The following is a 27,988-nucleotide window of genomic DNA, read 5'->3' on the forward strand; positions in this document are numbered from 1 at the left end:
CCATATCTTCTACACAGTCTGGAAAGCTTTGGTTTGCGCAGGGATCATAACAGGAGTGGCCCCCATGCGGGTCAGGTTCCCAGGACTCAGTTTAGGGGGAGTGCTGGGTTTGGAGTTGGAGGTAGACGTGGAGGTGGGTGTAGAACGGGGTTCAGGAGTCTTGGGAGCTTTCTGAATGTAGCCAAGTGAAGACTGAGGCAAGGTGGAGGCTTGGCAGTTTTCTTTGTGGGCAGCCACAGCTGGAACACAGGCTCTTTGGCTCCTAAGCCCCATGTTATGCATCATGGACTGGGTGGAGGAGGTGCCTGAGCGAGAGCTGCCGGATCGGGATGAGGAGAGGGAGTTGGGCTTCATCAGCTTGGCTTTGGGAGCCTCTGCATCCTCCCTGAAATGAGCACATGGCTGCATGATTCCAAAGAGTGCTCTCCAAAGATCCAATGAACATTTACCAGTTAAGTGAAAGGGAATCGGACTTTAACACTGAAGAGACAAAGTCAAATTAAATTTAGTTTGAGTAAAGTGGATGTTTGCTTAAGCTATATTCAGTAAACACATAGGAAATCACAACTTATTCTGGCTGGAGACAATGAAAGTTTGATTGCTTTCAACCCTCTTTCTTACCCTGTCACTTGCTACATTTTTGATAGGAAGCAATCCTCACTAGCCTGCATTTTTCATCTCCACACTTAGATAAGACACAAGAGTAGATAAGTAATCCTACCCCTTGTCTATCTCACATTGAATGAACATTATTATCATCACATTATGCTTAATAATTAACCTACAATATCTGTCTGGCTACTCCCCTCAATACACATGTAAGCCTATACCTCTTTTTTATTTCTATTTGAAGACAATAAACATGTGTTTTGGAAGACATGTTTCCATACACTGCCAAGAGAAAATAAAAGGTAGAGTCATGTTTGAGTGGAGTATCCCTTTTCATTTTAGTTATACCTTGACATAATATTGTCACTGCAAAAAACAAAAACAAAAAAACATCAGTGATTCAAATTGTAGTTCATACTGCCCACCCCTATTGTGTGGCAATAGACATTACTACTCCCTTTCCTTATCATGACTGGAAGAATTCAGGTTTCGGTTATGATCACATGTAGTTATGACAAGCCGAGAAAGTTTTTCACCACTGTACCTGATTTCATTTGGGGTCTCTTCTTCTTCATATTTCTTCATCTCCTTTTTGCGGAACACCAACCAGATGATGAGTATGATGAGGAGGACTCCAAATGACACACCAACCACTGCCCCTGCTAACACACCCATTCCTCTTACATCTATACACGTAAACACAAAAATGACAAAATACCCCCCCCCACACACACACACACACATAAAAAGTTGTGTAAGAAAGAGCATACTGATGTTGAACTCCAAATTAAAATTCACACTGAACACATTTACTGTTGTGTTCTTTTATTTGATTAAAGAGAGTAACTGTCTCTGTTTCACATTGACTTCTCCACTCTATGCAATAATCGTGCGGATGATGTCAGTTACCCAAGATTCAACACGGTGTGATGTCAACCTTATAGGATTCCTATTAGAGACGAAACAGCCAATCAGAATTGCCTTGTCCAATTACCCGGTTGGTTGGTTCTGTGGCACAATTGTAACACTGTGCCAAGTTCAGCGAGCGTGCAGGCGAAGCTCAGTGCGCATAGAGTGGAGAAGTCAATGTGAAACAGAGACAGTCAATGTAAGCATGTGAGCAGTACACAGAGCAAGAGTTTTTGAGAGTAAAACTGTGTGAGAGGGGTTATTATTGCATGTTAATATGGATAAAAGCAAACATACAAATACATTTATTGAACACAGAAGAGATTTTTATTTGCTCAAAGGAAATAATCTTTTGCTCACATCTAATTTCCCTTCAAAATATAACCTAATAAAATAACAAAATATATTTCTTCTTTGCGGCAAATCTCCCTTTGTTCACTCAGGAATGAGGCACAAATATCTCACCATAGATCAGCTGCACATTGGTGGTAGTTGCAGTTTTCTATTTTGATTTGTTACCATACAGCCGCTGAAAAAGAGTCCCCACTGTGAAAACAGATTTACATTTACCGGATCTGGATTTTCATCAGGACCTGCATCCAATTGTACTCTCTCCTAGATACCTGACACCTACTGTACATATCCCAGATTTCTTTCATCAGGATCGATGCATTATTGTCTGACAAATGAACACATTGTTAAAGAAAGTGAGAAAAAATTCTGGATCTGTCCCTTTATCTGGATTCACACCAAAGTTAACAGGGTCTATTCAGAGCTGAGACTCATCCTCCATCCAAGTTTGATGGAAATACATTCAGTAGTTTTTATGTAATCCTGCTGACAAACAAACCAACAAGCGGACAGGGGTGAAAACATAGGCTGCTTGGCAGAGGTTATAAACAGAAAACAGTTTGGGTTTCTGTAGAAAATTCCCACCTTCTTGAGCTGTCTGCTTGCCTTCACATCAGCTAATTTGAGTCACTAAAATTGACCTCTTGGCAGTGTTTGTGGTGTTGAGACATTTACATGCAAATATCAGACAAATAATATGGCTTGCTTGTGGTTAGTTGAACTTACAGACTGGATGTCACAGATAGGGACACGCATGACCTTGTTAGCGTTAACCGGCATACAACTGCTGGAGCTGGACAACACAAATATCTTGCTCGTGTTTGGTCTAAACGCACCATAAGAAGGTAGCCATGTCTCACCTCCTCTGCCTGGTACACGTGCTGTTCTACAGTGTGCACACAGCTGCACCGTTCTCAGTATTTGTCGATGTTTTTCAGAGAGCAATCTCTGGGGATTCCTCTGTCTGCATAGCACCTGTCACACTAGCTGTGTAAGGCTGCACTCAACCAGAGGGATTTTATCCTCCACGGTGGAGAAATCTCAGTCGAAGATTTGCACCGCCTCTTAGTCTTCCCCCTGTTCTTTAATTTGTTTTTATCTGCAAGATGCTTACCATTTCTCTTTGACTCACTCTGTACTTAGCCTTTTGTCAGAGTGATTGTTATCATGGGATTTGGCTGTGAGCTTACCCTGTCTGTCGATACATTCCCTACTCTGCTCTTCTCTGGACTGTTACAGTGTGTATCCTTTGTTTCTGCTTTCGCACAGCAGTAGACATTATTTGTTCCCAACCCTCACCCCCTCATTAAAAATATTAGATATTTTTTTTATGCTGTGTCATTGTGGTGCCTCTGGGGTTTCTTTGACTGGCTGGGCATGGAATGCTTGTTTTTGTGCTATGTGAAGTAGGTGTGTGTTTGTGCTTGTGGTACCAGATGGGCGCAGTGTGGCACAGGCCATATCCTGCATCACCCTTTTCCTATTTGCAATAGCCTTAGAGGACAAAATTCAATGCAAAATAGTAAGTTGCGTATGGTATCTCCAGATTCTATGAGCACAGCAGCAGCCCTCTAAGTTCTGGTCCCTACTGGTTCCTTGAATAGGTGAAGAAAAAGCTGTTTTTCTGGAGCTGATTATTTGGTTTCAACACCATTAAACACAAGATGAGACTGTATGTGGGACCCAGGTGGGGGTGGATTATGTTAAGTGCTGGGCATGTGCAAGAGGGACAACCCCACTGGCAATAGCCCGGAAGCCTGTGTCTTTTACTCATAGAATCTGGAGTAACAGTAAGTAAATAATGTTTTCCACTCACAATGCATTTTGACCTCCACTGTGCAGCTCTCTTCGCCCACATCATTGCTGGCTGTGCATCTGTAGACTCCGGTGCTGTCCTTGGTCAAGTTCTTCAAAGTCACAATCTCTGGGTTTTTCAAATCTGATATAGCCAACAAAGAGAAAACAGGACTTTAGTGTATTCTTGTCTTGTATTGTAGTTTCAAATAGACTGTAATGGAATAAATGTTTGTATTTTTATGCTTTTGAATTAAGAGAAATTACGAAACAGTTGTGAAAGACTATTTTTTAAACTATGTGTTTATTTTATTATTTTAAGGATGTGTGTGTGTGTGTGTACATATATATATATATATATATATATATATATATATATATATATATATACATATATATATTTATCACACCACTCCACAAACTCATGCAGCACTGACACACCACAAACACTGCTCAGGAACAGCACAAAGAACACAATAAAGGGCCCAAGGTGTTGACCAGGCCTCCAAATTCCCCAGATCCCAATCTGATCGAGCATCTGTAAGATGTGCTGGAGCAGGTCTGATCCATGGAGGCCCCACCCCCCAACATACAGGACCCAGAGGATCCACTATAAAATGCCCTGGTGCCAGACACCACAGGACACCCCCAGAGGTCTTAAGTCCATGTCTTGACAGGTCAGAACTGTTTTGGCTATATATATATATATATATATATATATACATATATATGTATATATATATATATGTATATATATATATATATATATATATATATATATATATATATATATATATAGATATATATGTATATACATATATATATGTGTATAATATTCATACAGATATTTAAGTGTATGAAGGTAAGTACACACACACATAGAGATGTAACAGTTACCGGTGTCACGGTAAACCACGGTAAAATTCCCGACGGTGAAGGTTACCGTTTAAGTTTTAATTACCATGGTAACCGACGTGGTCGATAACCACGGTGTGGAAAACTCGCGAGATACTTTATCCAAGTCTCCCTACACAGGCGCAGCGTGCAACGTGCGCTTGTTATGTAGTGAAGAAGACATGGCGGAGGGAGGACATGATGGTAGTGGCCCTCAAGGCATTTTTCCGCCTTCAAAGAGAACCAAATCTGAAGTCTGGGCGTATTTTGGTTATTATAAGAATGCTCAGGGACTGCTGGTCGAGGATGGCAGCCCTATCTGCAGGAGCTGCAAGAAGAAAGTTGTTGCGACCATCGCCCTCAACTGTTCAGCGAATGCAAGGTAAATTAACCTTAAGCTCGGGTGCATGATGTTTGTGTATGTTGAGTTTTCTCTGTCTAATTTGCTGTTGTCACTAATGCAAACTGACCAGATAGTGGTATAACTGAACAAAGTTGATCCGTGATTTGGCACGTTATCTGAACTGCTTATTAATTGTAGATTTCACTTTTTAAAGTCGACCTAATAATTCCCCAAATATTGATGCAGAGCTGCAGTGAGGAGGATTTGAGACAAACACGTACTGGGTGGACTGAGTTAATGAATGCAAACTGACTGAGATGACTGACTTTCATCTCAGCTCCGTTCACCGGAGCAGCGTCTACCTGTGGCTCAGCAGCCATTTGACCAATCAGATTGACCGAGTCCATTGACAACAGACGAGCAAGCAGACAGAGACAGACAGCCAATATATCTAAGTAATATCAGAAATATATTATACTTGTGGATTATTTGTAGAATAGACTATATATAAAGAATAATATAAAATGGTGAATATAACAAGTGTCTAGATAGAGATAAGAGCCAAAATAGAGCGTTCATAATTAATTTAACAATAATCCTTTTTGTTTTGATCTAAAAAATTATCCAACCTGTTTCTCACAAAAGTGATATGATCTAGATTGTGAGTTTTGTGATCTGTTGGTTGCACCCTTAGTATTAAGTAACAATGACAGTAATAATTAATAATGACATTTTCTATTCATTTTTTTCACAGAGAGGGTCTGCTGGCCAATCAAGTACTACTGCCAGTACATCTCATTCTACCTCTGTAACGCAGACATTAAAGGACGCATTTCAAAAACAGGCTGCTTATACCCTGACCCTTTTAATATATAATAAATCTATTTAAATATAAATCTTGGTGAAATTATTTCAATTTATCAGTGTATCAGTGTTTTTTCAACATTTTGAAGACATTTTAAAAATACCGCGGTATACCGATAACCGTGATAATTTTGGTCACTATTACCGTGGTGTGAAATTTTCATACCGTTACATCCCTACACACACACACACACATATATATGTACTTATACCATACTTTCATATACTTAAATAACTGTATAAATAAAAGTAGTCAGACAAAGCAGAAATAGTAGAAGAATTGGACTAGACAGAGATTCTGTCCCTCTTGTGACAGCAGACTGTGGGAACAACAAGCAGTAAAGTCATAGAGCTGAAATCTGACTACACAGTCCAACACTTGTGGAACTGAATCCCTAACCACCTAGGTTGGATGACAAGCCTTAGTGTTGTACTGAGAGAGCTGATAAAGAGAAACACTGAGCTGATAAATCACAAGTCTGTGTTGTGTGGTAACACATTGTTTATTATTATTATTATTATCATTATTATTTTTGTTCGTGGTAGCATTTTGCCTGTATTGCAGTTTTAAATTTTAAACTTACATGGATCAGAATTAAACTCGGTACAACTGACAGGCAGACACATATTCCAATGTGTGAGATGACTTACCTATCAGAGCAAGGGCAGGCAACTTGCCAACATACTTGCCCTTGTCCGTTACCCTCTCCCACTTGTAGTAGATGGGATCAGAGCCATCAGCAGACTTGCAGCTCATCTTAACATCACCGCCCTCCAATAGTTTGCCCTCCATCCAGCACCGTGGCTTTGATGGCTTCACTGCAGATAGACAATTGGATACAAACACAAATACAATTAAAGATGCAAGCAGCGATGAACGGGCCCTCGCAGTCCACGTGCGTTGGGGCATGGTGCTGTCGCTACATGGTGCTGTCGGGGCTTGTTCATGCAACAACTTCCGTTGAGGAATCAAAAGTGAAGGCAGTCAAGCTGTTGTTTCGTCATTTAGCAATAAAAGTGCCCCCTTTTGGCCGATTTGCACCAAAATTTTCACAAACCATAATCGGGCCATGGAACACAATTAAAAAACTTTAGTGTTAATGGGACTGTATTTCCTCAAGATATGGAAGACTGTCTGTTTGACCACAATGTGCAAGAAATTGTTGTTTAATATTTTGGGCGTTGTTTGGACTATCACAATTCTTTTAATAACTTTTTGTCAGGAGGGTCCACAGATGCTGTGTGCAAAGTTTGGTGGAAATCAGAGAAATTGCTTGGGAGGACTTCGAAAAAGTAGGTTTGCAATATTTTGCGAATTTGCGATGGCAATGTATCGCGAAAGTGGGCATGGCCTACATCACACAATTCAGCTGTATGCAGGAAACACGTGTATATAAGGTTAAACAATGTGTGCCATATTATGTGGGAGTTATTAGCCAAAAACGCTTTTGTGTTGATAACAGCGCCACCTGCTGGTCATTTTTGGTGTGTGAATTAAAGGGGCCAGTCTATACCACCCCTATCAATTTCATGTCCATAAGTGTTATGGTGTGGGCACAGTGCCAAATCTAAAATTAGAGTGCCACCAGAGCGCCACCTAGTGTCAAATCGGTAAGACCTTCATCAGCTATCCTCAGGAGGGCATTGGCAATGAGTGTACCAAGTTTCATGTTAATCCGACCAACCGATGTGGAGATATAAAATACCTCAATTTAAAGAGCGCCACCTAGTGGTCATCGGCCAAAACTTTGCACAGAGCCTAAGGGGCTCATGTGGAAGTATTATCCAGAGTTTCATGTCATTTGGACACACCAATGTGGAGATATGCAACACTTCCTGTTTAGATCCTAATCTACAGGAAGTTGTTATTTAATAACTTGAGTATAGTTTGGAATATCAAAAGTCTTTTAATAACTTTTGTCAGGAATGTCCACAGATGCTGTGTGCAAAGTTTGGTGCAAATTGGTGAAATTGCCTGGGAGGAGTTCGAAAAAGTAGGTTTGCAACATATCGCGAGTTAGCGGAAAAAAACGGTAGGCGGAAATGGGCGTGGCCTATATCAGGAGATTCAGCAAGATTCACAGAACACGTGGATATAAGGTTTTTGAATGTGCAACAAAGTATATGGGAGTTATTAGCCAAAACGCACTTTCCTTAATAATAGCGCCACCTAGTGGTGGAAATTCACAACGACAACAGATTATAAAAATTTTCACCAGGTGTGAGATATATTCCAAGTTTGGTGAGTTTTGGGGTATGTTCAGGCAGTGAAAAATGCGATCATTTGGGACAAAGAAAAAAAAATTAAAACTGCAAGCAGTGATGAATGGGCCCTCGCAGTCCACGCGGGTCGGGGCATGCTGCTGTCGGGGCATGCTCCTGTTGTGACATGCTGCTTTCGGGGCATGCTGCTGTTGTGACATGCTGCTTTCGGGGCTTCTTCATGCAACAACTTCCATTGAGGAAATGAAAGTGAAGGCAGCCAAGCTGTCATTTCGTCATTTAGCAATAAAAGCGCCACCTATTGGTGGATATGCACCAAATTTTGCACAAACCCTCATGTGGGCATGGACCACAAATCAAAAAAGTTTTGTGTTAATCGGACTATATTTTGTAGAGATATGAAGAACTGTGTGTTTGACCGCAATGTGCAGGAAGTTGTAGTTGTATATTTTGGTCGTTGTTTGGGCTATCACAATTCTTTTGATAACTTTTTGTAAGGAGGGTCCACAGATGCTGTGTGCAAAGTTTGGTGCAAATTGGAGAAATTACCCGGGAGGAGTTCGAAAAAGTAGCTTTGCGATATTTGGCGAATTTGCGAATGGAAATTTAGCATGAGAGTGGGCGCGGCCTACATCATACAAGTCAACTGAATTCAGGGAACATATAGATATAAGGTTTAACAATGTGCACCATATTATGTGGGAGTTATGAGCCAAAAACGGTTTTGTGTTGATAATAGCGCCACCTGCTGGGCATTTTTGGTGTGTGAGTTACAGGGGCCAGTCTATACCACCCCAATCAGTTTTATATCCATAAGTGTTATGGTGTGGGCACAGTGCCAATTATAAAATGAAACTGCCACCAGAGCGCCACCTAGTGTCAGATCGGTAACACCTTCGTCAGTTATCCTCAGGACGGCATTGGCAATGAGTGTACCAAGTTTTGTGTTAATCTGACCAACCAATGTAGAGATATAAAATACTTCAATTTAAATAGCGCCACCTAGTGGTCATGGGCCAAAATTTTGCACAGAGCCTTGGGGCCTCATGTGGAGGTAGTATCCTGAGTTTCACGTCATTTGGACACACCAATGTGGAGATATGCAACACTTCCTGTTTGGAACGAAATCTGCATTCCCAAGCAGGGAACCTTGCAGGTTCCCTGCTCGGGCCCTAATAATAATCACTACAAAAACAATAGGGACCTCGCAGGTTTCCTGCTCAGGCCCTAATAATAATAATCACTACCACAACAATAGGGTCCTTGCAGGTTTCCTGCTCGGGCCCTAATAATCATTTGAAAAACAATAGGGACCTCGCAGGTTTCCTGCTCGGGCCCTAATAATAATCATTCGAAAAACAATAGGGACCTCGCAGGTTTCCTGCTCAGGCCCTAATAATCATACCAAAAACAATAGGGACCTCGCAGGTTTCCTGCTCGGGCCCTAAATATCCTGACATGTTGTTTCCACATCCACTTTTTCCAGTGAATATTGGTGCCCTCCACAGGCTAACATTAGGGGCTGAAGCATAACAAGAGAGGATTTTCCTGCTGTCCAAATGTGAATGCGTTTAACAAATAGTATCTATTCTGCCACCACTTCTGTGTGTGTGACGTGGGCTAGCCTGCTACATTAGCTCGACAGATAGATAACAGTTTCCCAAGAGAATGAATGAAGCTTGAAGTCCTTTCCAAACCTCTACTCAGGAAGTACTGTAAAACTAGACAAACAAATGAATACATCTCAGTATTACATTCAGTTACAAACTTTTTTCAAGATCAATACGGTTACATTGCCAGTTAAAACATATAGCGACAAATGCGCTAGCTTAATGCTAACTCATATGGAAAATTACATTACGATGCTAGCGGATAGCATATACGATCGAAATACACATTTCAGCGAACCTGGGTTCATTAACAAAGGTTTTCATCACCAGTAACTTTAGTATTTAATGACAAGACAACTGTATCAAATCACACTTACAGGCAAATGTATTTTCTGGCCAAACAATATCATGTGAGATAATTTCACCATGCCTTTCATCAACTACTGAAACACTAATGGTACAAATAAACATTACGATGGAGTTACCACTAGATGTTGCTCCAGATAACAGCAGGACGTCACAGTATCATTCCTCAGTGCAGATGGATACTGAGTTTGTAAGGCTATACATTGAATGGCAAAAAAGAGGTCAGTTATGGACAGTGTTGGGGTCAGTGCTGAAAAAATCTATTACACATTATGAAAAATTGTGAAAAAGAAATGCATTACTTATTGTACTTATTAGCACAGAAAGTGCTTACAGACAAAAATGTACAGACGTTACAAATGTAGAACAACAAAAGTCAGCATTCACCCATTCGCACACATTCATACACTGGTGGCAGAGGCTACCATGCAAGGCGCCACCTGCTCATCACCAGACACCCTCATCCGGCCCACATACTGCGTTGAATGATGGCACTTGGGCGGTCCCCTCCTGTTTGCCAGATCTGAGCCACAAGCAGTCCATAGCATGGCCAGATGTCATCCAAGAGCGAACTGAACGAACCAGAACTGGCCCAAATCTGGGCCGGATCCAGCCCACCAGAATAGAATGAATTGAAACCAGTTCTGGTTTATTTTGTTTGCTCTTGGTTGACATGCTATGGCCTGCTTTATGACCTGTACTGTGTTGTACCTGTGCAAATGGCAGTAAACTCTATTCTGGTTGTGGCACCGTTTTGTGCAATTTGTTCGGCAAGGAACTTTTGTACCATCAAGTAGAGTACTTCAAATAATCAATCATTATTTGCAGTGAGAGTGTTTGTCTTGGCAAATAATGGTATGTTTGAATAATTTAGATAAATTAATAAAAAACACGTGGTTAATTAGATTAATTTTCTTAATCTCTTGACAGCCCTAATTAATAACTAAAATATGAGAATGCCCTTGTAACAGTAGAAATTGTGGAATGTACCTTTTAGACATACTGTGCTGCTAAGTTACCCGGGGAGTAACGTCACTAGATGGTGTCTTGTTTATCCTTGAACTTAGTTGAGCGGCGCTCTCACCATCAATGGATGCCTGCAACCGAGCTCCTGCTTTTCATCTGCCTCTCAACTCAACAGTAACACAAGGGTGCGTGAGACTACTATTTTGTTCATGTATTATGAGGTAGTAGCCGTTCACCAGGGATTTGTAAGGTGGTGTGGTTAATAAACGACGAGCATTGTGGAAACCCCAGGCGTGTGTGGTTGTGCACATTTGACTAACTTAACTGTCTCAAACACTCTCAAAAACCCCATTAATCAAGAAGCGCGGACCCAAATGGTTAAACCCTTCCTCATCACCTTCTGACCTCAGTTGGTACCATTTTAACCTCTAACACAGAAACCTCAGAAGCAGCTGTAAAACCAGATATATATCTATAATTCTTTTCTACCATTGACCTTCACCAGCTAACTTCAATAATGTCTTCATCTAAACCATCAATGTGTCTGTAAGATCCAGTCCCAACTAAATTGCTTAAAGAATCTCTACCTTTACTTGGCACTTCTATACTCGACATGATCAATCTGACTCTATCAACAGGATATGTGCCACTGTCCTTTAAAGTAGCTGTAATTAAACCGCTTCTTAAAAAGCCGACACTTGAGGTTTTAACCAACTAGACCCATATCTAACCTTCCCCTTTTCTCTAAGATCCTTGAGAAAACGGTTGCCAGTCAGCTGTGTGACTTTCTACATAACAATAGTTTATATGAGAATTTCCAATCAGGTTTTAGAGTGCATATCATAGCACCGAAACAGCACCGGTTAAAGTTGCAAATGATCTCTTTATCACATCTGACGAGGGTCTTGCCTGGAAGAGTCTGTGACTGGAATGAGATTCCCCACGATGACGTAGTGAACGCAGGGACGAACTGTAATGCCTCTAAGCACCATGTGTGGAAACCAGTTGCAATGGTTTATCTATCCACCAGGAGGAGCAGTGATGATGGAAGCTGAAGCATTACTTCAGCTGAAATCAGCTGTTCTTACTGTATCATAGGCTACAGTATTTGACATGTGTGAGGGAGTGTCAGAGCATATTCAATGATTATTAGGCTACCATATCATGAGGTCATCAGTATTATGCTTCAGCTTTTTGTTTTTCAACAGTACTACATGAAAGTGAAAGTAATATGGCTGGGGAATTAATGATTTAACAGGAAGGAAAAAACTGTGTGCAGGACTCGTCTGAGGCGCTGACTTTATCTTCAGTAGTACCAGGACAAACTATTATAGTGTAAGAGCTGTTTTCTTGTTTGTCATTGCTGTTATATAAATGTAATTTCTCATGCTGTTAGATTACTGCTTGTGGATAAATGGGTTAAACAAAGGACTTTCACACAGGAGACTAGGGTCTGAGTCCTGCCTGCAGCCATCATTCACCAGTAACTTCCAGCTAACTTCTCGCTCCTCATTAGAAACAACTGAAAAAAAAAATGCCAAAAGAAAAATGCTCTGTGGACACAGGCCCTTAGTCAACGGTGTTGGTGTCCCGAGAAAGGAGGAAGAGGACAGTAAAACCTAGTGAGCCACAAATACACTTGACATTTAATGTAATGCTGGAAATCTTGAGAAAACTGGTGAGCAACCGTTATGTAAGACCCGAGAATCACTGTAGCGCAGCAGGAGGTGGAATTGCACTGCTGTCAGAACTGACTAGATGTTAAATGTGTGAAGGTCCAGCTGCCTGTGGGAAAAGGAGTGGCTTCAATAGACTGGAATGCAATAAATAATTTAAAAAGTTGTACTACAATCCGCAGAGATTTGTTTATGCCTGTAATGTATTGGATAGTAAAGCAGTGTTTTTACGGAAGCGTATGTATTATAGATGTGCTTGCATAATTAAGAGATTTAATACCAACAGATGAGAGTAAGCTGATTGAGAAGGGGTTTCCAACTGAATTTAAAACATGTTGCTGCACCAGCTCTGCACTCTGACCTTTCTAAAGAACTGCATAGTGAGCATATCATATGATCAATGAGCTTTTACCATGGATGTGTAGAAATACAAAAATATGTGTTCTTTATCCATATACATGCATAACTACCTACATATTTACATTTACATATTTATCCTATTTTATCTTCTTTGACACACACAAAAATAACATATACCTGTACAGTAGGTGAGGGCCTTAGAGGTGAGAGCATTGGTCTGAAACTTCAAATAGAGCTTTTGGGTTTCATGACACCTACAGCTGTACAGTGTTCTCATGAGTCCTCTCTCTCTCTCTCTCTCTCTCTGTGTGTGTGTGTATGTGTGTGTGTGTTTCTTTTTGGGTTTTTTTTTTTACTTAAGTGCTGTCTGCCACTTACCCAGCACTATAAGGCTGATGGTGCTCCAATGGTACTGTGCACCAGTCTTGACTTTGCAGCTGTACTCTCCTGAGTCCGTCAGAGACAAGTCACTGATCAGCAGGGAGGCATCACCCTTTAAGTACTCTCCAGCAAAGGTGACACGGCCATGCTCTGCTTCATTTGGGTCAAAAACCCGTCCAGCAAAGTAGGTGATCACCTGGTGGGGAAAGTAAAGTCAAGGGGTGAGTTTGTAATGAGATAAACAAAGTAAGATTCATACAGTAAGTGCAACAATGTGGAAATTCTATATGAGAACCAGCAATTATACGATATTATACTGTATATGCACAGGAGGCCAGACAAAACATGTAAGCTAATGTATACATTTAAAAAAAAAAATTTCATAATCATGAATGTAACCACAACATGATCGTGATGATGAGAAAACATGGCCCCATTCACTGACAATTATCTTCATGCTTATGAGTCTTATAATTAATTGCTGCATCTCATTTATTCAGAACATCTCCAAGTTAAATTATTTAATTCTAAATGTACTATATATTGCCAATTGATGTACATGTGTTTTTTAAAATCATTTTGTATTATTATTGTATATGTAATCTACTGTCTATGATAGGTTTTTCACTATTGTGAGGCATTGTGATCATGGGACAATGTCTAAGCAGTATCATTATTTGTCCTGAAAAATGCTGTCCTACAGTGACAGAGAGCAAAACATAACTACAGAAGCACTAAAATTGCAAGGTTTCCTGAATCATCAGTAAACTAAGCAAAAGATGCCATCATTTCATGCCTTTTTAAGCTGATGATTCTGCTCAAAGACAAACATTTGGAGATATGGAAACTATGTGATGCTTCAAATATGTAGATCAGCCTGCACAGTTGTCAATGTGAGATTGCAGTACCTGTGAACAAAATTTGTCCTTTCAGCTTACTTGACCATTTAAACTGCATGCAAAAATAATTGTGCAGCGCACAGCACAAGTGTCATTGCTAGTTTCAGACTGACAAAGTTGTCATTTTTACGCCCAGCGGCCACATTGTGTAAATAGCAAATGTACATGTGCCCTAACGGGAGGCCTTAACGGGAGGTGTGGTCAGACGCACTGATGGAAGATTGCTATCTTGAGGCAGCGGAAAGCGACAGCAACATAGACCAACAAAAAGCTGGTCTAAAGTCAAAGGTGCAGTCTGTTTACTGCTATTTAAAGGATGCATTAGATGCTCCTACACAGGTGGGTTCACACCGTTCACCCCGTCTCGAAAGTTCGGCTGAACAGAGTTTACAGACAGCAAATCTTGGGTTTTTATCAGAAACTATGAAATACTGCCTTAAGGCTGACATCTTTGGTGCTGGTAAGTGGGTCCGTCGGCCCTTTTGTGGTGAATATGGGAAATTCAACTCATGTCTATTTTCTAGTTTGAGTTGCTGCTCTCTTTGTAATCAGTTGGCACGTCATGGATGCCATGGGCACATTAAGTGTTAATAATTAATATTTTCCTCATGATGTTTCAGATGTTTGCATCCCATCTACTATTAACTACAATGATCATTTTACTGAGCTGGACTTCGATCATGTATCAGTACTACACACACAGGGACACGCAACAGCTCTCCACCTCCTCAGTTAAATATTGGTGCAAATGCTTCTATGCTGTCAAAACAGAGTTGTTGATGGGACAGATGACAGAGCCCAAAACACAACTATGACTAAATAAGAGACTAAATAAAACCCCTTACTTTGCACCCATATTATGTGACATTTCACTTGCAAAAGGGTGTTAGATGCACCTTAAATGGACTATCATGGACCTCAGCCTGCATACAGGGCCCTTAACCTCTTGCATGGAGAGACACTTGTTACGGCCCCTTGGGCCTCTCATCCATGTTCTGCAGTAACATGCTTATTTCTGTTCTTGCATCTTGTAGGCCTGGTCCTGTGTGTTCCTGAATGGGGATGTGCCAGCGCGCGGGGCTTCTCCAGCCGAGGACATAAAGTGGGGCTGGCCTTTGAAATGAGGCGGCGGGAGCTTTGCTTTGTCTTTTGTTGTTCTGTTTGATGTGAGGTTGTTCTGAAAACCTATATGCTTTCTTCACAGAATTAAACAGGTGTTGTGAAACTGTGGCCAAGCCTCGCCTGCCGTTTGTTTTGTTACCTTGAGCCGGTAACAAATGGGGGCTCGTCCAAACAGTTTGTCCGCCTTTACACATTTACCTGTGTTGGGCCTGTACCTGTGCCTTTTGTTCTCGGTGCGTTGGGCCACGGCAGGACGCGCTGTGCAATGTAATCCGTTGTGTAAATATTAGCAATGATAAGTTGATCTTCACAAGCGGAAAGTCGCGTTGTTGAGCAGTCGGGTTGGAGACGCCTGGTAGTGGTTGATTTGTTGGTTTATTTACACTTTCTATTATTTGTTATTTGTGCATTTTTCCCCCTCTGTTCTTTTCCAACAGCTACAGGAGAAGTGTTTGTTGGATGGACAAGTGAGGCGTTTTTTCGTGCACCGGGACGTCGGAGAGTGAGGTTTGGTGTGTTCAGCAGTATATCTGCTAGGCCTTTTACCTTTCCTTTTAGGCTTACTTATTTGTGTGTTTTTGGGACGTGTGGTTTATTATTTTTGAGCAGTTTCTTGTGACTAGAGCAGTTGTCTTGGGTGCACCCCGAGGCATTGGTGGAATTGCCAGTTTCTGGTTGTTTTGCCATTCCTGCGGGCTTGGTGCTTAATTCATCCCACCACCGGCCTTTTTGAAGCTTCGTGTTTAGTTAATTATATGGGTTTTGTTTTGCCTAGGGGAAATGGTCATTGGTCTTGGCTTGTATTATCGCTGGACTTCCCGGTTTAGTTTTGTGTTCTGACTTTGGTGTAATTTGTCTCCTATACTGTTTCGCTCAGTTAGTAAAATGCGCGCAGTTGCTTAATTTATGGCATCACTTGTTGAGAAGTTCATGGAGGAACCTTCCAAGGTTGTGTTTGATGTATTGACCAAGGACCAGTTGATACAATTGGCTGATCATTACAAAATTGAAGTCCCATCTATACGTCTTAAAAGTGATGTTAAAAAAACACTGTCTCCTACACCTGCGGGAAGCTTGACTTTTGCAGAGCAGAAAGAGTTGCTTCGTATACAGTTGGAGAATAGCAAACTGCTACATCAAATGCAACTAGATAGGCTTCGGTTTGATGAGGAAAATGAACGCACTCGCAGAGCATCGGAGCAGCAAAAGCTCGAAATTGAAGCTCAACGGTTAGATCTTATTCGACAGGGAAGATTGCCTACACCTGGTGGGGTAGATGCTAACAACGATATTGTTGCTAGTCTGCGTTTGATTCCTCCTTTTAATGATAGGGACGTGGATGCCTTTTTCCTCTTGTTTGAGAGTGGCTGACGCGCAAGGCTGGCCTGGTTCACGCTGTGCGCTTATGCTTCAGTGTGTTCTTACAGGGAAAGCACAGCGGGTTTTTTCTGCTCAGAGTTTGGAAGACTCTCATAATTATGAAACTGTGAAGGCTTCGGTCTTGCGAGCATATGAGTTGATTCCAGAGGTTTATCGTCAACGTTTTAGGAACATGAGAAAACGTTCAGATCAAACCAATGTGGAGTTTGCCAGAGATTTGCGCTTGCAGTGCCAATGTTGGTGCGTTGCCGCTAATGTAAAAACCTACGATATCTTTATGGATTTAATTGTCCTCAAGCAATTTAAGAGCACATTGCCGGAGCGGGTTGTGACTTATGTTGCGGAGAAACAGGCTAAGAACGAGGCCGAGGCTGCCATTTTTGTAGATGAGTACGAGTTAACTCAGAGCTCATGTGCGCTCCTCAGGTGTTCAAAAAGATGTTGGGTTTTTTGCAGAGATAGAAGTCTGAACGTTATTGCCCCACGACCTTCTGGAGCAGATCGTTCAGTTGTTAAATCTGACGTGGAAATTTGCTATTACTGTCATGCGAGGGGTCATTGGAAAGGGAACTGTCCAGTGCTGAAATCAAAGTCCAAAGCCCGTTTTTCTTATGTGAAGCCTGACATGTTGGCAGCGTCCCCTGTTAAATTGAATGTAAATTCACGTTCTATGGGGCCGAATTTCAATTACTCTCCATTCATTTCAGATGGTTTTGTTTCCTTGGTTGGCAGTGATGAAAAAATTCCTGTAAAAATCCTGCGTGACACAGGAGCGTCAGAATCTTTCATTTTGGACTCTGTTCTGCCATTTTTGTCCTCTTCAAGTTCTGGCAGGTCTCTTTTGGTTCGGGGAATTGATCTCACTACTTTTGAAGTACGCCTTGCCCTCCCTGTGGACTCTGTCTCGGTGATACTTGGAAATAACTATGCAGGTGGACTTGTTTGGCAGAATAACCCTGTGTCAGTAGTGTTGTCTTCTCTTCAGCTGAAAGATGAGACTGATGATTGTTCAAAGTAGTTCCCTGATGTATTTGCAGCTTGTGCTGTGACCCGCTCGGCTACTCGTGCAGCGGCAGAACCCAAGCAGGTCAAAGTGGCTGCAGAGAAAACTAGGTTTGCCTTACCAGATTTTCCATTGAATCTGTCCTATGAAGACCTGGTTAAGGAGCAGCGTGCAGATCAGTCCCTGTGTTTGTTGTTTGACCGAGCTGTCCCAGCTGACACTTTTGAGAGCGTGGCTCATGGCTACTCTGTTCAGAATGGGCTGCTTGTGAGAAAATGGACCCCCTCCACTGACACCGGTGGGGGAGCCATGGTTACAGGTTGTTGTACCGGCTACTGCTAAACATGCGGTGATGAAGACCGCTCATGACATGTTGGGGCATTCAGGTGTGAGAAAGACATTTGACCGCATTATGCGTCATTTCTATTTGCCGAGGTTAAGGAGAGATGTTGCGGCTTACATACAAACTTGCCACATCTGCCAGATGACTGGTAAGCCTAATCAGGTCATCAAGCCGGGGCCTTTGCAGCCGATACCGGTGGAGGCTGGTCCTTTTGACCACTTACAGTTGGACTGTGTTGGGCAGTTGCCTACTTCCACGAGTGGCTCTAGGTATTTGTTGACCATCATGTGCCAGGTGACATGTGACCCTGTCGCCTATCCACTACGTTCTATTACCACCAGGTCCATTGTAAAGGCTCTTTCCCAGTTCATCTCCATTTTTGGTATACCAAAGGTCGTCCAGACTGACCGCGGATCCAATTTTATGTCTCGTGTCTTTTCTCAGGTTTTGAATCAACTTCATATTAAGCATCACAAAGCCTCTGCGTACCATCCTCAGAGCCAAGGTGCCCTTGAGCGTTTCCACCAGTATGGAAGAATTATCCTATCTTTATTCAAGAGCGTAGATTTTCAGTTTGAGAGCATGATTTCATTCCTTTTCAGTGACACAGCTCCTTCTCGTGCTCAGATTTATTCTCCTCACGCTCACATTTTGTGTTCACACTGAGATGTTTGCTGCTTTCTTTCAAAATGTGTGCTTGAACTCAAAAATCACATGCTTGTGCTCACACATCTTCTTCTTGCACACAAAAATTTCGCTCGCATTCAAATATGTCCTGTGCTCGCTCAGATCTAAAATCTGCGCTCTCAAACCTAATGTACACGCACTCAGAACAAGCACCTCCTCTCAGATTGAGGTATCTGCTCAGACTCAAGGCTGTCCCTCCCTGCGCTTAAAATATTGTGTTTCACAATCCAATAGGGGACAGCTAGCTAAATACTCATATCAGCGTAGGAGTGTTAAGATAGTCGAGTGGTTAAGTACATTGCCAGATATTTCATTTTAAACCACACAGAGTCGCCGCATTATCGCCGCAGCAGAGGTTCGCCAATTCTCCGCCGTTGGTTGTTCACACAGAGCCGAGCAGCTCCGGCGTAAAAGACGAACCAGAGTAATTCACACAGAAAGCTGGCGCCAGCGTGGCGGTACACATCATGAAGATGACGTGTGTATTTTTTTCAATGGGTTCCCCGGTGTCCTCCTGTTAATCTAAACATGTACCCGCTGACTGTTTATAATCATATGGATGCTGTTATAATGTGTTGTGATTGAGATCCCGACCCACCATGCATCCAACGTTTTTCTCTGAGTTACATAATTACATAATCACCATCAGTAAACAGGAGACTGTCTGACTCTTTCACTTGCGGGGAGGGAGGCTGGTTTCTGGGGGGAAAGTTCACTGAAGTCTCGGTCGGGAGGGCTGACTGTTGTGGTGATTTTTTACACCGTGACATTTCTCTATATTTTGTTGAGTGATGGACCTGTTCAGTTATCAGACAGTGAACACCATCAGATCGACACATCCTCACTCCGTGCCGCTGGCTTATCCATTCATACTGGTTCGGTTCGCCAATACTGCGTCTCTGATACTACCTCTGTATTCGGCGCAGCGAAATTTCACCACTCGCCGGATCTGAAACTCTCACACAGAGGCGGATGCGGAGAATTGGCGCAAGATCTCAGCATGCAAACGGGAGTGTGAAGATGGGTAGGATGGCGGACAGGATGCGAACTGGCGTCCCATGGTTTAAAATGCAACACCCAACATTATACTTAACCACTCGACTATCTTAACACTCCTACGCTGACAGTGCAGGAATTTCACGAGGGCCATGAGGGCCATGGCCCTCGTGCCCTCGCAATTTGGCCTTGTGCCCCTGAAAAAAATATCTGCCCTAAGGCCACAGTGGCCTTGATGCCCCATCCGCACCGCCCTAGTTGATTTTGCAGTTTTCTCCCCTGCCTCTTCCCTGTCAACATGGCCTTGAACACCGGCATCCTTTGCGGAAAAAAAATGCATCTTTTTATGACATTCTGGCAACATCAAATGAGACGATGTGTACATCACCAGTGGTAGGTTCGATTCGAGCCTGGCATGAACCACTCGGGCGGGCTACAACCACAGTTTGACTGCAATCTATCACTGGCTAACCAGGAGACTTCATCAAACGCACCCCCAGCGTCCGCGTGACCGAGATGTTGGGTCTGAGGAGGAGGAAAAAGTTGCCGGGTCTGAGGTAAGACAGTGTCATAAATTAACGAAAAAAATGTTTGATCTAAAGTTACCGTTAAATTTACGCAACACGCGTTGCTTGTACAGTATATCGCTACAACGTTGACCCAGTGTTTAACGTGCCGACCGTAGCCTCAGCCTGTAACATTTTTGTCAACAAACGCTTGCTAGCTTGCTGTCTAACCCTAACCCTAAATAGTTGAAAGTTGAAAAGTTCTTGTCTGAGCTTGTTTTATGTATTCATTTCACAGATATTTATACATTCTTAGTCCTTAAATTAAATTCATTATGGACGTGGACTTAAAATCATTGTTTTATTTTATGGCCTTGCTGCCCTGGCTTTTGGCCTTTGTGCCCTCAAATAATTGACAACACGAAAGGCCAAGTGGCCTTGCCCCTAAAATGATGAAATTCCAGGCCTGTACGCTGATGAGTATTTATACTATATAACATATATCCGCTAATATTAAATTGAAAAGAATCTAAACTATGATAACTCTTTTTAGGATTACTTAAGATGAATTATACATAAATATGCTGGCGTCTTAAATAGGTGACGATTCAAATAGCTGGCTAATATGGTAAATTGGCATATTTTGAGAGAAGCAGTTTTACAAACAGACCATATGCCCGCCCCTACGGAGCACTCAAAAAAAGTGCGAAGGAACGCACCCAAGGCGGCATCCGTCATTTGATTGGTCCACACTCTAGCTGTGTCCCTATTGGCTGGTGAAACACAATATTTTGAGCGCAGGGAGGGACAGCCTTGAGTCTGAGCAGACTCCTCAACCGGAGAGGAGATGCTTGTTCTGAGTGCGTGCGCATTAGGTTTGAGCACACAGACTTTAGATCTGAGCGAGCACAGGACATATTTGAATGTGAGCGAAATTTTTGTGTGCAAGAAGAAATTGTGTGAGCACAAGCATGTGATTTTTGAGTTCAAGCACACATTTTGAAAGAGGGCAGCAAACATCTCAGTGCGAGCACAAAATGTGAGCGTGAGGAGAATAAATCTGAGCACAAGAAGGAGCTGTGTCACTGAAAAGGAATGAAATCATGCTCTCAAACTGAAAATCTACGCTCTTGAATAAAGATAGGATAATTCTTCCATACACCAGACGTTAAAGTCTCTCCTTCGTTCTTACTGCATGGAGTTAGGACGGAGCTGGGAGGAAGGGTTACCTTGGTTGCTCCTTGCTTCAAGGGAGGTGGTACAAGAAAGTACAGGGTTCAGGCCAAATGACGTTTGTCTTTGGCCATTTGGTGCATGGTCCTTTGGCTGTACTGAAGGATGGTGCAGGCCTTCAGGAGCCACCGAAACCTCTGTGTGATTATGTTAATGTTTTTAAAAGATGTCTATATGAGGCAGTTCGTTTGGCGCGTGTACATTTGACTGTCACTCAGGCTAAGATGAAGCAGTGCTACGATCAGAAAGCTCAGGGCTGTGTATTTGCATTGGGTGATAAGGTGATGGCTCTTTTGCCAGTGACCTCCTCACCATTTCATACAAGGTTTGCTGGTCCGTACACTGTGATCAGAAAGGTATCAGATGTTAATTATATGATTGCCACTCCTGACAGGAGGAAAAGCTTGCAGTTGTGTCACGTGAACCTGCTTAAGCCGTATCACGAACGTTCTGATACACCTGCAGGTGGTGCGGTTGCACAACCTGTGGCCTTCAGTGATAATATAATGTCTCCTGTCTCTCCTTTTGCTGAGTTAATTAATTTGATTCACGAGTTTCCAATGCTGTTTTCGGACACTCCAACTCAGACCCATTTGTTGCACTATGATATAGATGTTGGTGATGTTTCCCCAATCAGACAGCGTTTTTATCGTGTTTCTCAGGAAAAACGTAGACACATCGTCACAGAGGTGCAGTACCTCCTTAACAATGGACTGGCTGAACCTTCTTCGTCAGCCTGGGCTTCACCATGTCCTCTTGTCAGACGGTACGTTCCAGTTCTGCGCAGTCTATCGAAAAGTCAATGCTGTCACAAAGCCTGACAGTTTTCCACTTCCGAGGATTGAAGACTTTGTAGACCAGGTGGGGGCTGCCAGGTTTGTTAGCAAGTTTGACCTCTTCAAGGGTTACTGGCAAGTGCCCTTGACTGACCGGGCAAGAGAGGTTTCTTCTTTTATTACATCACAGGGGTTGTTCTCCTATAAAGTCGTAAGTTTTGGTTTGAGAATTCATGAACACTGTTGTTGCTGGTCTGGAGGGCTGTGCGGTGTATTTAGATGATGTTGTGGTCCATAGCAATAGCTGGGGGGCGCACTTAGAAGTTATTAGAGCTCTTTTCCATCGCCTTTCTGACGCCCAGTTGACCATCAACCTCTCAAAGTGTGAGTTTGCGAGGGCAACAATCACTTACTTGGGAAAGGTGGTGGGTCAAGGACAAGTGCGTCTTGTTCGGGCTAAGACTTTAGCCATTGACCGGTACCCCTCTCCCACAAGTAAAAAAGAGCTGATGCGCTTTTTGGGCATGGTAAAAACCGCAGTTTTTGCCCAAACTTTTCTTCAGTGGTTGCGCCGTTGACTGACCTCTTGAAGTCCTCTGTGAAGTTTGACTGGACTCCGGTCTGCCAATGTGCTTTTGAGAGAGTAAAGGCTCTCCTCACTTCCTCTCCGGTCTTGGCCGCGCCGCAGCTGGACCGGCCGTTCAAACTGCACGTTGATGCTAGTCAGGTCGGAGCTGGTGCTGTGTTGCTCCAGGAGAATGAACAGGGCATTGACTGCCCAGTCAGTTTCTTTTCCAGGAAGTTTGCTTCCTATCAGTCCAGCTACTCAGTTATTGGAAAGGAAGCGTTGGGGTTAATTTGGGCGCTTCAGCATTTCGATGTTTATGTCAGGGGTGCTGTTTCTCTTGTGATCTATTGTGATCATAACCATCTGACGTTTCTGCAGTCGCTCCAAAATCCGAACCAGCGGTTAATGCGCTGGGCTCTGTTTCTACAGCCGTTCAAATTAGAGATACGTCACATTAAAGGCTAAGACAATGTGATGCTTTTTCTCGTGCTCCCACGGAGTAATGTTTCATGTTTATTACCCCATGCTTCCCTCTGTCTTCTTTGTTTTCCAGGGCCCGGATTACAGAGGTTACGACAGTTGGAAAGTGATTTTGGGGAAATAGCGGTTCATTGGGGGTATATTTGGGAATTTAAATGGACATTTATTTAAAGTCAGTGATTTTTTTTAAATTTTTTTTTTGGTGTCCATTTAATCACTTTGTTGCTCATAGGCACATTTGGTGTAGTTTAAATTGGTGATTTATCGTATAATGGTTGTGGGCAAAATGACTTGTGATAGCCTACAAGCCTCTTGTTAAGGGGGAGGGTGTTACGGCCCCTTGGGCCTCTCATCCATGTTCTGCAGTAACATGCTTATTTCTGTTCTTGCGTCTTGTAGGCCTGGTCCTGTGTGTTCCTGAATGGGGATGTGCGGGGCGTCTCCAGCCGAGGACATAAAGTGGGGCTGGCCTTTGAAATGAGGCGGCGGGAGCTTTGCTTTGTCTTTTGTTGTTCTGTTTGATGTGAGGTTGTTCTGAAAACCTATATGCTTTCTTCACGGAATTAAACCGGTGTTGTGAAACTGTGGCCAAGCCTCGCCTGCCGTTTGTTTTTTTACCTTGAGCCGGTAACACACTCACCACTCTTTGCCTGTTGGCTGGCTTGAGTAGCAGCCACTCAATGTCCAGTGTAGGGTCATCACCCACCCAAAATTGATGGTGGCAGGGCAGTGTGGCATTGTCTCCAACAACTTTCTTCATCTCTGTCTGGGCACATGTTGTCAGCACACCAAGCAGAACTGTAAAGAGACAGACCAGTCAGAGATTATGATTTTCATTGTATCAGATATTAAATACTAATAGAGTACAGTTCCAAATACAAATGATGAGACCTGCAGTTACAGAAAAGCTGCTTTTTTCACTAACTGAATATTTCAGACTAAAAACACCAGATGGCGGTAAAGTTAGCTGTAAGACTGTTGGAATAGAATGTCATAGTTCATGAGGAGCACTTAAAAGCAACATTTCAGCTGTTCATTGTTGCCATTTAATTTTACAGCAAAGCTCAATCTTTCACACATACACACGATTCACATACATGACATTTGATGAAACAATTTACTTATCAATGATGTTATAGTACACATATACAATGCATTAAACAGGATATGATATATGAGCCACATCATACCATACAGCAGACACAGTAGAGACTGTCTATTGTAATTGAGAAGCTGATGATAATCAAATAAATACACAATTCAGGAGATTAAACCAAAGTGAATGGGATTGGAGGACATTTCACCCATAGCAAATATTAAATAGCAATACTTCCTTCAAGGACAAAGGACAACCACAGATAGAGTTAAACCCCTGCATGGTGACGTATAAGAAAGTCCAAAACAAAGGGGATATATACTGCATGTTACAATAGGTAAGATCCAGAGAGGCTATCAGCTTACCAGCTGCAGCAGCCCACAGAGTGATCCTGGCACTGCTGACTGGGGTAGAATTACCAAGAGGCTGAGGATGAAAGCCTGAATAAAAGCCTTGTTCCCCCTTTATTTATCCTTCCTTGGACACTGATCAACAGTATGGACTGTGATGTCCTGCAGGCTGGACACATTTGTGCCCAGCATCTATATAGCTGCAGCACTGGACAGAATGAGAAAGATAATATGTTTTTTCAGCCTTACAGTACGTTAACCTATTCTAGTAGTAACCCAAAATAAACTATGAACCTGAAAATGAGCATAATATATCACCTTTAATGAGAGTTTGGTTAACTTAAGAGTTTAACTAAATTAATAATTAATAGTAACTAAATCTCACAAATGTTTTAATGACAGACCTAGGAGATATAGGCTTCGGTGCTAAAACGATAGAAGTACAAGGTACAAGGTGCATTTATTCCTCGTTTTTTCTTTTCTTTTCTTTTTTTTTTCAACACTAGGGTTTCAGAAAATGAAACTAAGTTTGAATCCTTTATGGAGAAAAAAATGTTGAAAAAAAATCCACAGCCTTGGGAATGAAGCTGCTCTGTAGTCTGGTGGTACAGCAGCAGAAACTTCTGTATCTTCTGTCAGATAGCATCAGGGTGAACAGACTGTGGCTCAGTGGGTGTTGTAAAGTGCTGTACCAAAAAATGTGCATGTGCACCATTGAAACTCACACCTTTTGCTGATATGTAAAACTCAGCACAATCGGCCACACTTTAATGTTAAACTTAAGTATATATATATATATATATATATATATATATATATATATATATATATATATATATATATAGTATAGTAAACTTAAGACATTCAACTGAAACACATTGTCTTTTGATTCAAGGTAACTGGACTGGTATCAGGTGTAGAATTATGGTTGTTTTGTAGTTAAATAATAAGTTCTTTATTTCTCATTCATTCATTCATTCATCTTCCTCCGCTTATCCAAGGTCGGGTCGCGGTGGCAGCAGGCTCAGTAGGGAGCTCCAGACCTCCTTCTCCCAGCAACACTTTCCAGCTCCTCCGGGAGGATCCCGAGACGTTCCCAGGCCAGATGAGATATGTAATCTCTCCAGCGGGTTCTGGGTCTGCCCTGGGGTCTCCTCCCAATTGGACGTGCCTGGAAAACCTCCAAGGGGAGGCACCCAGGAGGCATCCTGATGAGATGCCCGAACCACCTCAACTGGCTCCTCTCGATGCGAAGGAGCAGCAGCTCTACTCCGAGCTCCCTCCGGATGTCTGAGCTTCTCACCTTATCCCTAAGGCTGAGCCCAGCCATTCTACAGAGAAAACTCATTTCGGCCGCTTGTATCCGCGATCTCGTTCTTTTGGTCACTACCCACAGCTCGTGACCATAGGTGAGGGTTGGAACATAGATGGACCGGTAAATCGAGAGCTTCGCCTTGCGGCTCAGCTCCCTCTTCACCACGACAGCCCCAAGATACTTAAACTCCTTCACTTGGGTCAGGAGCTCACTCCCCAACTGGAGGGGGTAATCCACCGTTTTCCAGCAGAGAACCATGGCCTCGGACTTAGAGGTGCTGACCCTCATCCTGACCGCATCACACTCGGCTGCGAACCGCCCCAATGCCTGCTGGAGGTCACGGTGTGAGGGCACTCAATCTTGCTCTGTGAGAGTGGTGAGAGAATCAACTCACTGCAATCAGGTGTGTGTGGCACTGATTGGCTGTGATTAAGCCCAGGTGTGGGGAGTCTTCATATACCCTGAGTCTCCAGTCCCCTGTGCTGACTCATTATCTCACCTTCAGAGGTAGTGAGAGGTTCAGGTAGTGAGAGGTCAGTGTGTCTGAAAACACCCAACTAAGAATTTTGCGTGTATATTTCCCAGTGAATAACTTGGTGCTGAAGAGTTTGCTGTGACTCCAGCCTTTTGGTTATCAAAGGTCTCGCGGATAACTTTGCCTTTCATTTAGAGTTTTCTGGGTCTCCTGGACAATTTTAGTTTTTTAGTCAGCTGTTTGGCAGCGGTGGTTTATTTAATCATTTGTGGTGCATTGTTTCTTTCAGGAAGCCTGTAGTGGCTCTATACAATTTTGTTGTTTTTTGTTTTTTTCCCCCCATTTCCAATCTATCGCTACTGCGATTTTTGTGGTTATCCCCCTGGGATAGCTTTGAGACACCCCTGGGTCTGCACCTGTGTCCCACTGCCCCCCCCCCCCCCCCCCCCCCCCCCTTTCCTGACACACGGGCTGAGGAAGCCAACAGAACCATGTCATCCGCAAAAAGCAAAGACGCAATTCTGAGATTCCCATACCGGACACTCTCCTCACCATGGCTGCGCCTTGAGATCCTGTCCATGATTATCACAAACAGGATCGGAGACAAGGGGCAGCCCTGGTGGAGTCCAACACCCACTGGAAACGTATTCGACTTTGTGCCGAGTATGGTCGTACAAGGACCGGATAGCTCGTACCAACGGCCCTGGTACCCTATACTCCCTCAGTACCCCCACAGTACCCCCTGGGGGACCCGGTCGTAAGCCTTCTCCAAGTCCACAAAACATATGAAGACTAGATGGGCAAACTCCCATAACCCGCCCCCAGCAAGCCTGCCAGGGTGAAGAGCTGATCCACTGTTCCATGGCCAGGACGGAATCCGCATTGTTCCTCCTGAATCAGAGGTTCGACGATCGGATGGACCCTCCTTTCCAGCACCCTGGAATAAACTTTCCCAGGAAGGCTGAGCAGTGTGATACCCCGATAACTGGACCACACCCTCCAGTCCCCCTTTTTGAAAAAGGGGACCACCACCCCGGCCTGTCACTCCAGAGGTACCGTCCCTGACCTCCACGCGACACTGAAAAGACGCGTCAGCCATGACAGCCCAACAATGTCAACAGCCTTCAGCATCTCGGGGCGAATCTCATCCACACCTTGCACCTTGCCACTGGGGAGCTTCTTGACTACCTCAGTGACCTCTGCCAGGGATATGGACGAGTCTTCCCCCGAGTCTTCAGGCTCTGCCTCAGTTACAGAGGATGTGTTAGCTGGGTTCAGGAGGTCCTCAAAGTGTTCCTTCCACTGCCCGACGATATCCCCAGGCCGGTTCAGCAGGTCCCCTCCCCAACTGAAAACAGCCTGGGCTGAGGCCTGCTTCCCTTTTCTGAGTCGCCGGATGGTTTGCCAGAACAT

General features: G+C 43.1%; 1 protein-coding gene across 1 annotated transcript; it reads right to left on the reverse strand.

Annotated features, from left to right (window-relative positions):
* Nucleotides 1–9: 9 nt before the first annotated feature.
* LOC141007370 (CXADR-like membrane protein) lies at nucleotides 10–27,988 on the reverse strand. Its single transcript, XM_073479725.1, has 8 exons — nucleotides 27,632–27,988; nucleotides 26,296–26,427; nucleotides 23,980–24,141; nucleotides 13,344–13,542; nucleotides 6,416–6,583; nucleotides 3,686–3,808; nucleotides 1,154–1,295; nucleotides 10–385 (listed from the first exon to the last, which is right to left on the reverse strand). Exons 1-8 carry the CDS (start codon nucleotides 27,986–27,988, stop codon nucleotides 10–12), a joined length of 1,659 nt encoding a protein of 552 aa, XP_073335826.1.

This window comes from Pagrus major, chromosome 13 (assembly GCF_040436345.1).
Source record: "Pagrus major chromosome 13, Pma_NU_1.0".
Lineage (NCBI taxonomy): Eukaryota > Metazoa > Chordata > Actinopteri > Spariformes > Sparidae > Pagrus > Pagrus major.

What these genes read in the sequence shown, in the direction of transcription:
- LOC141007370 (XM_073479725.1), bottom strand. Translation starts at nt 27,988, where the DNA reads ATGTTCTGGCAAACCATCCGGCGACTCAGAAAAGGGAAGCAGGCCTCA. An exon ending in TCGCGTGGAGGTCAGGGACG is followed by an intron (nt 26,428 to 27,631) that starts GTACCTCTGGAG and finishes GACCTCCAGCAG; the next exon opens with GCATTGGGGCGGTTCGCAGC. An exon ending in GAGACCCCAAATGAAATCAG is followed by an intron (nt 386 to 1,153) that starts GTACAGTGGTGA and finishes TGCTCATTTCAG; the next exon opens with GGAGGATGCAGAGGCTCCCA.